The 15,109-nt window shown below is 42.5% G+C and overlaps 2 protein-coding genes across 2 annotated transcripts in view; one reads left to right on the top strand and one right to left on the bottom strand.

The window, feature by feature from the left end:
* Window positions 1-201: 201 nt before the first annotated feature.
* mchr1b (melanin-concentrating hormone receptor 1b) lies at window positions 202-1,910 on the bottom strand. The gene is made up of 2 exons (XM_080488663.1): window positions 1,756-1,910; window positions 202-1,634 (listed from the first exon to the last, which is right to left on the bottom strand). The coding sequence occupies exons 1-2, from the start codon at window positions 1,808-1,810 to the stop codon at window positions 565-567; spliced, it is 1,125 nt and encodes a 374-aa protein (XP_080344789.1). The 5' UTR covers window positions 1,811-1,910; the 3' UTR covers window positions 202-564.
* Window positions 1,911-3,818: 1,908 nt separating this feature from the next.
* Window positions 3,819-15,109, top strand: part of grb2b (growth factor receptor-bound protein 2b) — a 35,091-nt gene continuing 23,800 nt past the window's right edge. The window contains exons 1-2 of the mRNA XM_080487589.1: window positions 3,819-4,113; window positions 6,911-7,174. Of these exons, the coding sequence (XP_080343715.1) occupies window positions 7,097-7,174 (78 nt within the window). The 5' untranslated portion in view covers window positions 3,819-4,113; window positions 6,911-7,096. The remainder of the gene's footprint in view (window positions 4,114-6,910; window positions 7,175-15,109) is intronic.

Below are 15,109 nucleotides of genomic sequence, written 5' to 3'. Positions count from 1 at the left end.
AGAACTGACATTAGTCATCTCCCCCGACAGACAATAAAGATGAATGTACTATACAGTCTGTCCTCGGCATTGAAACACTCAGAGTACAGGAGGTTCAGAGAGCGGCGCATCCTCTGCAGATTACTCCTTGCATACAGTACCGTCTAATTACTGTGTGCACTTCCTGCTCTTTCAGAAATGGAGGATCTGCTGCTGAACGTAATCGTTCTTCTCTTTCAGAGTGCAAGCAAAAAGAGAGGGGATTTATTTTCTACCTGAAGTTAGATATATATTCAAAGATGTGTGCCTGCACTGGACAACAGATTAGCTGTCATAGAGTTGGACTTCTTCGTTTTGGCTATGAAACACATGAGCTCCATATTATGTCTTTGAAAAATGAATGTCGGTGGTATGTTGGTTTTTCTGCATTAAAAACGACCTCTGGTTTCTGAGAACAAAGTTTCTTCCGCCCACTTCATTCTCAGGGTCTGCAGCCTCACTTGGCGAACACACAGTTTGATAGAAACACCTTATGTTATTTACAATTGCTGAAATGTGTGTGAGACCAGTTTTCCATTGGAATATTTAAACAGTGACTCTGCCTTCGGATGGCTCTGAAACACAAAAGTTGTATACTTGTTTCTCCATTTGCATTCTGTTATTATCATTACATAACAGAGCTGATGAAGACTGATGGAAGCTGTCCGGTGCCATCCTCAGCACCATGCCTCCATCCCCCGGAGCCGGGGCCACCCTGAAGAGCTTGTTGGGGGGGCGGATGGCCACAATGAACTGCCTCTTGAATGTGTCACTCAGCACAATGTAGATAAAAGGGTTGATGCAGCTGTTGGCGTAGCCCATGCTGATCGCAATGTTGTAGACGAACAGGAAAGCGAAGCTGGGGCGCTGCACTCCGAGGTGGGCCAGCTGCAGGATGTAGTACGGAGCCCAGCAGGTGAAGAAAGCCAGGCAGATGGCCACCGCCATGCGGGTCACCTTCCGGGTGCGCACCCTCAGGCTGCGCTGGGGCAGTGGGGCCACCGTGGCCGACATGTTCTGGAGGATCTTGAAGAAGACACCGCAGATGATGACCAGAGGCAGAGCGAAGGCCAGGAAGAACTGGTAGAGGGTGAACCAGTAAGTGTCGGTGGCCGGGTCGGGGAGCAGCAGGGCGCAGCCCACCGACCCGTCTTTGAGAGGCATGAGCCCGGTGTACATCCACACCGGGGTGATGGAGAGCAGCGAGGACGCCCACACCAGAGCCACGGCGGCCGCGGCCACGCGCGGGGTGCGCACGTGCTTGAAGCGGATGGGGTGCACGGTGGCCAGGTAGCGGTCCAGGGTCATCACGGTCAGGATGTAGGTGCTGACGATCTGGCTGTTGGAGTCGAGCGCGGTGATCACGGTGCACATGGTGCCGCCGAAGCACCAGGAGCCGTTCCCCACCAGCTGGTGGATGAGGAAGGGCATGCCGAGCAGAAACAGGAGGTCCGCGACGGACAGGCTGAAGATGAAGATGTCCGGGACCGTCTGCTGGGAGCACAACTTGGTTTTCTTCACGATGGTGTAGATGACGATGCAGTTTGCGGTGATGCCCAAGAAACAGATGACCGCGAAGATGCTGGGCATGAGCGCACTGCTGTATTGCTCATGATCTACGAGAGACGCACAAACAGGACTAAGTCACCTAGATAAAACAAAAGTCTGCACAACTATTTTGCTTAAATAATTGAATGTATTGCGTGACAATAATAATAGAAATAATAGATAACTGACCTTCTTCTGGATCATCCAGCGAACTGGAGGATAAATTCAAACTATAAGTATCCATCACTGTTTTTCAAATTAACTGAAGCATTTAAAATGAGACGTGGTGTTGCCAGAAGCAGCCCATCTTACAATTCCTGGATGCAAAAGTGCAGCTCATGTCTGAGGTGCGCCGTGGTCCGCGCGCGCGTCTGCAAGAAAAACAACAGAGCGGCTCCAGCGCGCGCCTCCTAATAATCTGAAAACTAGCTGAGAAATGGTTGAGCGATCACTTTCCTCCAAAGACACGACCATAAAAATGTTAGACCACAGAAGAGGAGGTGAGTCCAACTAATCAAGAGCACAGAGAAGTCCGAACTGGGACCCGAACCCGTGACTTCTCAGATTCTAACCACAGAATCCCAAAGTGTATAAAAAAAAAAATCCACTTTACGCTCTTAAGTGACGTCACAAATCCTAATATTTAGGTCCATTTAATTTTGTTCTTATTCTTTAAATGATTTCTTCGCCCTATCTTTTCAGGCATATTTTGTTTATTGAATTGATTTTCATATATAGCTATTCAATAGAGCTTGAAGCGGAGGAACAGCCATGCATTAGGCCCTTGCTCCCAAGCAGTTGATATGAATAAATAAATAAATGTGCAAAGATGGTAAAACTAAATCAGACCTGAAATTGGATAAGAAAAAAAATTAAGTAAAGTAATAGCATAAGTGAAGTGTTGTTTCTGGAGCCTGAGATTAAATGCTTCTCTGTAGCAACTCAAACAATAACACAGTATGAGCCCTACAGGTGGTGCTCATAATGTGGTAACAGCAGTTCATAATGTAATAGTGACTCATATTCTGAGAAGTGTTTTATCATCATGTTTACCTCTCGAATAAAAGTGATCCATTTAAGTTTCAGAGCAGAAGTTAAATTAATTGTTAAATCAAAAGTGGAACCTGGTTTTATGGTACTGTAATTACTTTCTTACATTTGATGATGTAAGATGTCTAAAATGAGCCACTTAGTCACACTCTTGTTACTTGTTTTGGGAGTATGAGAACGATGGATGAATGGATGGATCGATGATGGATTGTTTATTTTGTTGTTTTTTTAATAGTGTTTTATTGCTGTTTTAAATATGCACATTTATTATGAGTGTTAATAAATAAATAAACTACCTGTGAGATATGTCCCTCCCTCTATGTTGTTTCATATTCTTATGTGTTCACTGTTTGTTTGTTTTTATGTATTGTTTGCATTTGATTTGTTTCGATTTTCAATTGTAAACATTTTTAAATTGCTCAAAAATTGCTTGCATCTCATAAAGAGTCGATTTGTCGATTCCCGGAATCCAGCGCTATTTATTATTCTATTTGCTCTTTTTTTGTAGTTTAACGATTGGGTCTATGTTTTTACAAACATTTCCCCAAATTTCTGAGCAATATAATACGTAGGGTAGCACTTTTTTCTTCGTTTCTTTCTTTCAAAATCTTTTTTTTTTCTTCCTTGCTCACATTAAAACCTTTTTAAAAAAATATGGCTTCCTGTTTACTTTTGGGAATAAAGGAAAGAGCAAACAGACACATCAATAAATGCATTTAATTTCCTTTTTATTTTCATTCAAGAGATTTCAAAGTTTTGACTTCATTGATAAAGTTTAATTTTAATACAAATAAATCCATGTAATGCCCATGCAGGTCAATAATTGACCGCTAGATGGCAGTATTGTCCCGGTGGTTTCTTGTTTTGCCTCGTCTCGGAGCGGAATTGAAAGCAGATGTTCAAAAACTGTAAAAAAGAGAAGACGAAAAAATATTTGAACAATTAACCAAACAATCTGAAAGTGTCGCATTTCACTGTGTTCAACCCGAAACTCTTCATCCTCATTACGGAGAAACTGAATAATACTATCAGATAAATTTTTTTTTAACAAAATCCCTTAATTCTTCACGAGGATGAATTTGTGGGTTTTCACCTTCGTTATTTGGCGTGAGTGGCACGTGTGTGTGTGTGTGTGTGTGTGTGTGTGAGTGAGAGACAGTGCATGGTGACAGATGTGCGAGTTTTGTGTAACGCTGACAGACAGATGTGTGTGATGTGGAAACCCGACAGGGCGGAGCTGCGCTTCTCGGCAGCCGCAGCTCGAGCAGCGCAGCCTCGCAGCGCGAGCTTCGGAGGAAGGAAGCGGAAACGCTCCGTATGCTAGCAGCTAGTTCCAGGCTCCTCGGACAGACTCTCTCACACACACATACACACACACACATATTCACTCTCTCTCTACACACACACAGTCCACACTCCTCTGTAGAGGAAGCTGGGAGCGGATAATTCGAGTTTTCTTCGTCAAGGTGGCAGTGGCGGAGCGGGACTTCTCGAGTGGTGAGGTTTTCCTTTTTCGTCGCTCCGTTAAAAAGTTGGATTTTCACGACGCAGGCTAGCCAAGTTCAGTTAGCCGCGTTAGCAACAACGGCTACGGGAGAAGAAGAAGAAAAAAAAGAGGTGTTTTCTTCCTTTTTCAACAACGTGAAGCTCGCGCCTAGGCCTCGGGCGTCAAGTGTTCACATCTGGCTGATTCCGGGACTTTCGTTTGTGTGCGTGTGGGCCACGTCTCGGCTCCTCGGAGGCTCGTTCCTGGTGATAACGGGGTGAAGTTTGACGATCGCGCCGCGGCGCAGTTATTGTTGTCCGACCCGTTAGCCCGGCATGCTAGCTGTAGCGTTTCTAGAACGGTGGGCGCAGTCTGTTAGCTGGAACGGAATCGATCAGCTTCCAGTTTAGATGAGAGGCGGGGGGAGACACACACGCACGCACAATCAGAGCCTTTAAAAACACCCACAAGCTTTAAAGCTTACTCAGTGTTGTCAGAAAGGTTCAGAAAAGACCAGAGTGAATATGCTAGCCTCGCTGCTGTACGTGTGTCTCTACACCCCAGCTTCCCCTTCCATGACTTTACAAACCCACTGCTGTCATCGATGGGCTCGTTCTGTGTTGTTTGCCTTCAGTAATCATTGCTTGACGTGTTTACAGTCCTGCATTGGCTGTAGTGTGGTGCGATCACGTCGTCCGCTCTCTTGTCTCTGCCTATCTAACTTGCTAGTTATCACCCATAACGAGTTTTTTTTCTCTTATTTTTGAATCCAGCAGCCAAACCTTAAACTTTGTGCAGAAAAAAAACTTGCGTGTGTGAAAGAAGCTGTAAGATTGCTTGTTTTTCTCTTTAATCACTTAATGCAAACGCCATTGTGAATCAGCAAAAGAGATCTGAGTATTTGGTGGGACCACCTTATGCTTTCAAAGATGCATCAGCTCTTCTCAGCAGTTTCTGCAGGAATTTGCACGGAGGTTGTTTTAAAGCACACATCTCGTGTGGCCTGGTGCAGATAATCCTGTCTCTTTATGTAAACCAGGGGATAAATGCCACATTATAAGATATAGAAAAGAAACTTGACCCCCAGTTGTTGTTTTTTTGTTCCCCTGTTGCAGCCCACCATGAAGCTCATTTGAGAACCATAATGTAAGCCCCCATCGACCTGATTATCAGGGGGTTCTGTGGGGGACACAGCATCACTCCAAGGATACCGTGGCCTTTTTTAGACTGAGAGTTATGATTGGGGCTTTTGTGTCTCAATTCCTTCTGGTGCTGCATGATAAATAAGTATCCTTACACTACACCACCCCCAAACTGTTGTCCTGTAATGTTCATCTTTTGTTGTCATCTGGTAGCCTGTCAGATTTAACATCCTTACCGGACTCAGGCGGGCATTAGCCTGAGCCCATCAGAGCAGCACGAGGAGCACAATAGTAAACAAGCTAATTGGATGATGTAGATTTATCTGTTTAACTCAACAACTGCAGGTTTAGCCAATGTATCACTGCCAGCTTGGCTCGGGTGGCCTCTGATTTCTCTTGGGTTGACCAGGTGGGGTGGCTGCAGAGGTCTGCTGGCATTGTCACTGAGTGTGGTTAACTTTGTATCAGCAGCCTCATTTCCTGTGTTGACGGGTGTCCAGAGTTGCAGCGACGGCACAAATTGTATGGCTCGCAAGTCTTTTCGGGTGACAAACCTTCCCTGAAATCTGCCACAAACTGGGTCGATCTGACTCTGTTTTTGATTTATTCCTAATCCCTTTGTTATTATCGGTTGTGGACATAAATGAGGTTGGGGAATGCTCTAGCTGTTACTGAGGCTCTTCGAATAGGTTTTTAACCTAGCACAAGGTTAAAGGGTACAGTGGATAGACGCCATCCGCAGCAATACAAGAGAAGCTTCCTCATTTTAGAATGACTTTCTGTTGCGATGGAGCAGACAGTCACCTGGCTGCTACAGCGTCTTCCATACAATGTTCCTCCACACCACTAAAACATGTTCCTAATGTGAGATTTTGTGAATTTTAGAATAGACTATAAATACTTTATTAATCTCTGTAGGAAATTCTAGCAAGATAGCACCACACAGAAAGAACACAGAGTAAATTGCATAGAAGTTAAAATCTCAATATGACAGTGTCGAACATTCTGCCTGGATCCTAAAATATTAAAAGTGGCAAAAGTTGAAGTCGTACACTATCGATTTAACTTTTCAGAATGTCCCTGAACTTTCTGACACAAAAAAACCCAAAAGGAAAACAGTTGGGAGTTTATTTATAGATTACTATGCTGCCATGTTACTAGCCCTTCCCACTGGAGATCACATGCGCCTGTATGTGGCCTCTGAACTGAAATGACTGCGAAGTAAATTGATTGTTTTTAAATCGCTCTCCTTTCCTTGACTGTGTGGTTTGTCATGTGACCACCGTTGTTGTTGTTGTTGTTGTTATGGCTTAGTGTCCATGTCACGTAGGCAGGGGTCTATTAAAATACTCACATAAATCAGATGGGCAATCTTCATTCTCAGATCAAACGATCATGTCATCCTATAAAAACAATCGCACTTTAAAGTGAAAAGCATTATCTTGGAGATTAAACAACAAAGCTGGTGTAGCAGGAGTGTATCTGTGAGATGTCATGACATTAAAGCATGTGATGTCAGATCATTAAATCACTTTCTTTTAAAAATAGTAGTAGTAGTAGTAGTAGCAACTATCATAAAAATGAAAAATCTGTCCAGCTGAACTGCTCTTCTACAGTATTTCCTTTAAGCACGCTGTCCTGAGTAACACGTCGTTCCTTATTTCAGGTTCCCTACTGTGACCTTTATGTGAGGTGGAAGCCCTAAAGGAGCGGGTCATCGACGGGAGGAGAGACTCGGAGGAACACGTTTTGACCGCAGGAGGGTTGGATCCCTGTTTTTATTTTTTGCTTTTGACTCTGTCATCAAAACGCGAGCCGCAGACGAGCCGCTTCCCAGCACGCTACCAGCACCATGGAAGCCATCGCCAAATACGATTTCAATGCCACTGCTGACGACGAGCTTAGTTTCAAGCGAGGAGACATCCTCAAGGTGAGTGACAGCTGCTTGACCACGAAGACAGTCGTCATCGCTCATGATTATGAAACTAAAAAGCAACACCTCGCTGTAGGTTTGTCTTGTTGAGTCTGTATGGCAGGCATTTTGTTAATGGATTCAGATAGTAAACATAATGAAACTGGGGCCCTGTTTACATGACATTTTCAAGTGAAAATGGACAACGTGACACATTTACACGAAAAACGCAACCTTTCTGAAACACTGCTACTGCGCATGTACACCATGGCCCCAATAAGTATTTCTTCTGCACATGTTTGAGTAGAAAGACAAGACATGAAGCGACATTACTAATCATTCGCACGGCACAATATTATTTTGTATTGCGATTAAGTAAACAGCTTTGCAGAAGTTGTTGGTGGTTCTGTGCTTTGAGGTATGTATTTCCAAATAATAGTGGTCGTTTTCTTCTTTGTTTTTCTTTGGTCACGTGTGCATCTGCAGATCTTACAAGCATAGCACTTTATTGACTTTGTGATTTCTGTTGAAATAACCACAATCCAGGGCAGAAAGGCTTCATCTGTGGCCTGTACTACGAACCATGATAAACATATACAGAATCTGTTTCTGTTTCCTGGGTTGACTTATTGAGACGTGCGCGATCCTGATAACCGTTACTACGAAGCAGGTTATCAACTCGCTAGTTCAACCCAGACCTACGTGAGCGCGTTCACATGAAAGGGGCGAAGTTTGCAGCGTCTGACCACTTGGAGAAACCCTGCAGCGCAGTTTACAGATTACTGAAGGAGCAGTTATTCTCTGAGAAAATGAAAAATGAAAACGTATCCATCAGGCTAAAAGCAACACTGCTGCCGCGTCCAAAGCCAGAACATTCCTGACTTGTTAATGCGTGACTTCGTGAGATTATACGATATTAATTTGTCTGCGATATAAACGGACGGCACGGCACTCTGATCACTAAATTTCACTTTATCACAGCAGAGATGTGTCGGGCTGAACTTCCCCACTGCTCTTCTTTGAGTTTAGATTCTCCATCCAGTTGTTTTGAGGCTGAATTTCTTTTGTGTGAGTGTTTTGTGTTTGAATATTAATTCATCACCGCGACGACACGAGTCGTTCTGCGTTCCATATATTCATGTTTGTACAGTACTGTCAGGTGTGATCATAACCTCATTGTTACAGATCAACCCTCGTGGAGCTAAACAGACTTGGAACAAGTCAAAAACAAAAACATCCTTCAAAACCTCAGTGACAATGATTAATTTTATTATGTCAAAAAGATCGCTCTAAATGAATTTCTTTTTAGTACGTAAAACCCAGGGTTAATCCTTGAAGTTATCTAGATATGGGAAAATCCAGCTTCATAGTACAGGCCTCTGGTTGGCCACATCTGTTGAAGCACAAAGCATAGTGCCCGGAAAAAATATATAACTGATAATAGTTCAGTCTTTCAGAATATGTGACTGTTGACATCATTATAATAACTTTGCAGTATATCATGCGGCCCACCTTACCACTGCACCACTGTGCCGCCTGTGCAAAGCGATGGTGCGCATAATTACACGTGGCAACACTTTCAGACCCAGGCGCTGTGGCTGATGGGAGCATAGCAAAGCGTTCGAAACAAACAATACAAAAGGCCCAGAGATTAAAGAGGCGAAAGCTGCGAGGTTTTCCATCATGAACTATTTAAAGAAAGACCGTGTCAGTTCGGATCCTCAGGCATGAGGAGCTTGTTCAAAGCCTGTTTCTACTTCTTGTTGCCTGTAAAGTGTTTGCCATTCTCTGACCTTGATGGAATGGGCACGATAGGAGTGAGTACACACTGCAATTTTCCCACATGATGATTCTGTTTGGATTCAAATGCAATCACTATAATCCTCCCTGGTTAGTGTCACGCTTGTGACGGGACGAGTGCAGGGAAAAGCGTCACGTTTTTGCAATTTGAAGCAGTGAGAACATCCTCTTGAGAGCGTCTGCTGTTATGATCGCCTTTCTTTGTCCTTCGGTTTCCGGGTTAGTCTTCATCTCACTGTGAAAAAATGTTACTTTGACTTGGGGTTATTCTCAGAAACGCTGCTTTAAACCTGTTGTCTGATCATGTTCGGGACATATTTGTAAAGGACCATTAAGCTCTGCATATATTCAGCGTCACCCCATCAGCTTGTTTTCATCATAACAGTAATTTGCTTTCACAGGCAACATTGGCGTCGTTTTCACATACAGGTAGCTGGAAAACCATTGCCATGACACAGAGCTGTCACATAAGTTTGCATTTACCGGCATAAGTAGTTTTTACTTTCAAATGTTCGGTCAGCTGCTGGGATGAGTTTGCCGTTATATCAGAGGATGAATGCCCAAATCTCTTTTTCAGGGAAAAACAGCAGAGAGGCTTGAAAAGACTTCTTATCTCAGCAGGGGGGCCTGGAGGGAGAGGGAGGGAGGAAGAGGAGGAGAAAGTCGGCTTAGGAAACACTGAGATAAACACTAGTTCTCTTAAATTTGCATATGAGAAGAGAAAGTACTGTACTTCTCTAATTTCAGCTGCCAGATGCCTCGTTAGAAAATCTCAAGCTTTTCACCAGATGTACGGAGCTCCGTCCTCAAAGTTAATGGGAATCACCACAATCTTCTTTTTTTGCCCTTCCTAATTGGTATCATTAGAGATGGCGTGTGGATACTGGTGACAGGATAGTTTAGATTTAGCTCGGCAGTATTCTGTGTGATGCATCTTTCAACATCGAATCGGCTCAAGTTTTAATCTTGGATTCCTAAGACCCCATGAAATGAGTGCGCGTTACCTGACATCCCCATTTTACATATTTATCATGAAACTGGAAGGATTGTGCACAACATTTGATGACCAATCTTTCTGAATGTGTGTTGCACATTGCTGCCAGTTTGTGGCTGTTGTTGTGGAGATGACACCTGCAAAGCTGAATATATATTTCCTCCAGACACAGAATTAGTGAACAAGCTTGAATGCACGCTGAGTCATCAGACAGCCAACATCATTTTACAGGAAGAGAAAAAGAGCGACTTTGATGTGGAAAAGTACTCCAATATTGATATTTTTGACAGTTATTTGGCTCAAATCAAGATATGAATGAAGGCTTTGCCCTAGACGCCACTTAAAAATGGCAAATGTAGTTTTCTTTTCCTTGGAAAATCTATAAAATCCCTCTTAATATCTATAGCGAGACAACATTTGAGTGGAGGATGTGTCACATGTCTGCGCGCCGCTCATCGTACCCAGTCTAAATGGCTGTTGGGCAACATACTGTAAGCGCACAACCTTTAAAGCAGCACAAAAAGGAACTGCATTACGGCGCGGGTTTGGGCGCAGATTGAGTCTGAAGCAGCATGAACGTCGCCTCCAGCAGTGGCCACTTTTCATTGGAATCGCTTATTGGCCAGTTTGCCCGCAGCACCGGTTAACTTTTGTGACGGAATGAATCGGCATGTTTTTTGTCAGATCCCACCCACCCGAGTTTTCTTTCATCATCGTCATGTTGCTCTCCCTCTTTTGTTGCTTTCCTCGGTACTCTTGCATTAGTCTAAAGCCTGTATGTTTCCGCCCTCCAGGTAGTTCATGAGAAAATGGTAAAGGGCAGTCACACGTTACACCCTATGTAGCATCTTTTTTATGTTCAGAAAAATCTATTTCAGTGAAAATTCATACCAAATAATAATGCACTTACTACTCCAAGTCTCTCAGATAAATTTTCCAACCTCCGAAAACTGAACTTTGCAAGCGTTCATTTTGATTAAGACACTGCTGGCAGTTTTCTCAGAAATTGTGACACAATCAGTGATGGTTGTCAGTAAGGAATTGACTTAAACCTAAAAAAAAAAGTACTTCCCAGTAACTGCAGCTGAAACTGTACAATTCCTCTTGCAGCATTTAGTCTGTGCTGAGCCCTGGATAGATCTTTAGTACTGCAACATTTTGTTCTCATGCACGCGTGAAGCTAATTCTTAATATCTTCAATTACCGTTTTCTAAATATGAATTCTGTGAGCCCATGTTATGATCGTTTACATTAATTGGAAGGTAGATTTAATCTATGTTCAGAATGGATTCACATTCTCAAAACTCACTGTTCAATTTCCAAAGCAATCTGCCGTCTCGCCAATGTGTTTAAAATGATCTGAGGTATTGATCAGCTCCGGGCGCATCAATGCATGTGCTTGACACACAGTAAATAGGTTATCAATTAAACATAAATGTAACACTGCTGCTGAAAGTTAATCTATTAGTATGTATTTCACAATTTCAAACTCGTGGGCATGGCTGACCTGGGTTGGCGCTATTGTTTCTAGTTCATGTTGTGGCGCAGGCTGTTATTATCAGCAGGTGTCATTCGCAGGATCGTTCATAAATACACAGCTAACACATCTGCGTGTTTCCAACCATTTTTGCATTAGCAAATAGTCGCAGCACTTTAGTCTCTCTATCTTACTGTGTGCTTTAGCTGGATACTTTGGTTACATAACTGTTGTTTAAGCGTCAAATACATTTAATCCTCCTCCATTAGAATGCTTTATCATTATTATAAGGACATGATAAGTTGAGCTGCAGTCATAAGCAGCCTTACAAGTCAGCGTTGTTTAAAATTCATGTAGCTTTTTTTCCCCCCATGTGTGCAGCGCTCCATGTAAAAAGCTTTCCGAGGTGGTCTGCATTCATTGTGGCTCCTTTGCTTCCATCGCCAGGCCTCGTCTGTCTGCTCATGCTAATACTAAGCAGCCCCGCTCGCAGCACAAAGCCTCCCTCTCATGAGAAGGCTGCCCTGTGTTAAGGCTCTGCTTGTACGTAGCATCCTTAACTTATCACCATTTTCGGTATCACTCAGAGATGGAGGTTGTGTTGCGCAAACTCCAGCCCTCACACTGGCAGGCACACACACCACACAAACACCACACACACCACACGCACTTTTAGCTTGGCCAGATTCTCTCCTTTCACAGCACATTTCACTCTACTTCACAGTATCTCTACCTGTCACCACACACTGCAGCGCCACGCTTTTGTTAATCTTTACTGTGTGTTAAATTGATGTCGATACAGTGGCGTCAAACAAGCTGCAAGCTGTTGCTATGCAGTTTTAATATTTCTGTACATTTTGTTCTTTTTATGTGCCACAAGCAAACAAAGTCTGTATGCCACTCAGATCGAAGTAATCATAACAGGTGTGTGCATGGACTGAAAAAAAAAATAATCCCCTGCTGAGAATCTTGTGTGTTTTAGTGTCATTGCGAGTGTTTGATAGCTCTGTTTTATCTACTCAAGGTGTTTTATCAATATTTACGAGCGTCACTCGTCTACATTTTAGAAAGCGTTAATGCTTATCAAACTGCATTGATGCATTGAGACTACAAAGCGAAAAAAAAACTTTAGGTGTTAACTGTGTCTTTTGCAATATCTTTGACTGTAGCTTAAAATCTATGGTCTGTCCACGCAGGCAAACCGTTCTAGTCTTCTTACAGACCCTTCACTACACTGCACAGTGTGACTACGGCCTGGAGCTACAGAATCAAAGAACTAATCGGAGATACAGGACATGACCAGGAAACTGGTTGCAGTGTTGCAAAAAAAATCTTAGTTTATAGATTCCCAACCAGCTAAAATGTTGGATCATGCCCACATTCTCAGGCCACCTTTACATATACCCAGGTATTTGAAAAAACTGTGATATTCCTCTGCGTTTGAGCCGCGCATTTACACGTAAACGTAGCTACGACTCACCACAAAAGATGATTCTTAAAAACTTCACCTACAGTGGAGAGCTGTATATTCTCTGTGTCTCCAGTTGCGTCTGAAGCGGGGGTAGGCGGATATTTACGTCATAATTCGTGACATGTTTTTTCCAGGATTCTGATTGGCTATCGTAGCTTCATGCTTCTTGCTACACTGCCCCCTACAGGTTTGGCTGCTCATAGCAGCTCTGAACCAGGTGTATATGTGGGTTTGTGTAAATGAAGATAGATTTTTTTGAAACGTAGAGGGGGAAATATACATTTTTTGATTCCTAATAAGTTATTCTCCTGGGGCTTGGTCGTTTTAAAATTGAGTCGCCTGTAATTGCATTCCAACGAGATCATCTATCCAAAAGAATGTCCATATCCACGCCATTGTTAATGTTTATAACGTATTGTTCTCTGCATGCCTGTGTGTGTGGTTTCATTACAAAAACAAGCAACAGCGCCAACTCGTGGCCTGGTTTGCCAACTAGATTTTCAGTATTTGTGACATTTTTGTGTTAATGGACATTGCTTTCAATGCAGTGTAAACACAAAACATTTCTCAAACAGAAATTCAAACATGTTGTGGGAAAACTAGAGACAGCTTTTATGCCATATCTGTAATGCAATATACAGACCATAATAAAACTCGTATCATACTATGTAGTATCTGTAGCCCACAGCTCTGTCATCCTGGATATTGTTTCAAGTATTGTGATATTTTTTGCTACCATATTGTGTCGGTTTTATCTTTTGACACTGAAGTAACGCACTCTTGCAAGGTAGATATGACATTATTATTATTATACTTATAGCTTTCTGCTCGATTATGGATACACTGCAGACAGCAATGTCAGGCATAACATTGAAAATATTTCAAGTTTGTTTCATATATATGACACAACATAGGTCAGTATGCTGATCTTCAAAGCTACTGCAGACCTCGAGTTCATTCTGTCTGCGCTCCTGTGACTGACATCAACAGCACAGTTTGTTGGAAACTGAAAAGAATCACTGCCAGTCCCTTTTTTTTTTTTTTTTTTTAAAGCTTGCATATTAGGCAGCTCTAGCTTTGGCTTAATGCCACAGAGCCGCGCAGCAGTTTTCCTCCTCATTTCAGTCACTTTTTAGAAAATGCTTTTTATGTAAGCGTCTGTCTGCCACCGCAGGGATGAAAAGGTTGTTTTGGGGACATGAAATCCTCTGTCAACGTATTCAGTCATTAGGAAATGTGTATGCGCGCAGTAAGTTGTGTCTCTAGTTGAAAGTGATGCTAAATGTCATGGGGCTTTCTCTCGGAGCCAAGATTTTTTTTATTTCTGGCTGTTGGTGCAGAATCTTTGAGGACACTTTAATCCTAGTCACTTTGTTCTTTCTTTTTTTTTTTCTTCTTCATTGCTTTACTTATGCATTGTTTTTTATTTACTTTCTTCACATATGTCACATGGAAACGAATCCATAATGTTCCTGTACCATCATATTATTTATTAATCAGATTTTACAACTGTCATAAAAGCACTTCTTAGCTTTGAGCCATATAACTATTAATTGTCTCATTTGTTAGTTACCGAGTAGTGAATCAAATACAACAAGGGTCTTCAGACCGCCGTGTTTCTCCAGATGACCACTGTTGAGCAGCAGTTTCTTTGTCGTATCAAAAATGGGGCTTCCTCAAACATCGGAGCAAATGACATGAGCCGTTGTGTCTCCTCATAATGCTTTCTTTGCTTTAGCTTCTCTTATTGCGTCGGCTTCTTATCAGAAAACGGCACAGAGAACTGTTGCAGCAACCTTCCTGTTTTATCTTCGCAGACAGTTTCAAGTTAAACTGTTCCACTTTCTACGTTTTTAATCTGAGCCTAAGGACAGATCTGTCGAATCGTCAGAAATTTGGCCCACAGCAGCAAGAGCTTTTTTTAAACAGCACTGAGGAGTGGGTTTATATGTAAAATATTTTTGCAGTGCTACAGCGGAGTGTGGGCTCATGACACATTTGCTTAATGCGGATTCGCTTCGTTTCACAGCGTGAATTCCCATCATGCATTGACAAAAAATAAAAAGAGGAAGGTGCAGTAGTGATGTACCAGTTCTTTATTTAAACTTAAGTGGTCAGTTATTGGAGGTAAAATGACTATATACACTTGCATGTTACAGGTGAGGATAGTTCGGGGGCTTAAACTAAAGCTTAAATTTACTCTAAAACAGA

This window comes from Lipophrys pholis (assembly GCF_963383615.2).
Source record: "Lipophrys pholis genome assembly, chromosome: 19".
In the NCBI taxonomy this organism is placed as follows: domain Eukaryota; kingdom Metazoa; phylum Chordata; class Actinopteri; order Blenniiformes; family Blenniidae; genus Lipophrys; species Lipophrys pholis.
The sequence above is the reverse complement of the archived record's forward strand: the minus strand, read 5'-3'. Positions and strand labels throughout refer to the sequence as shown.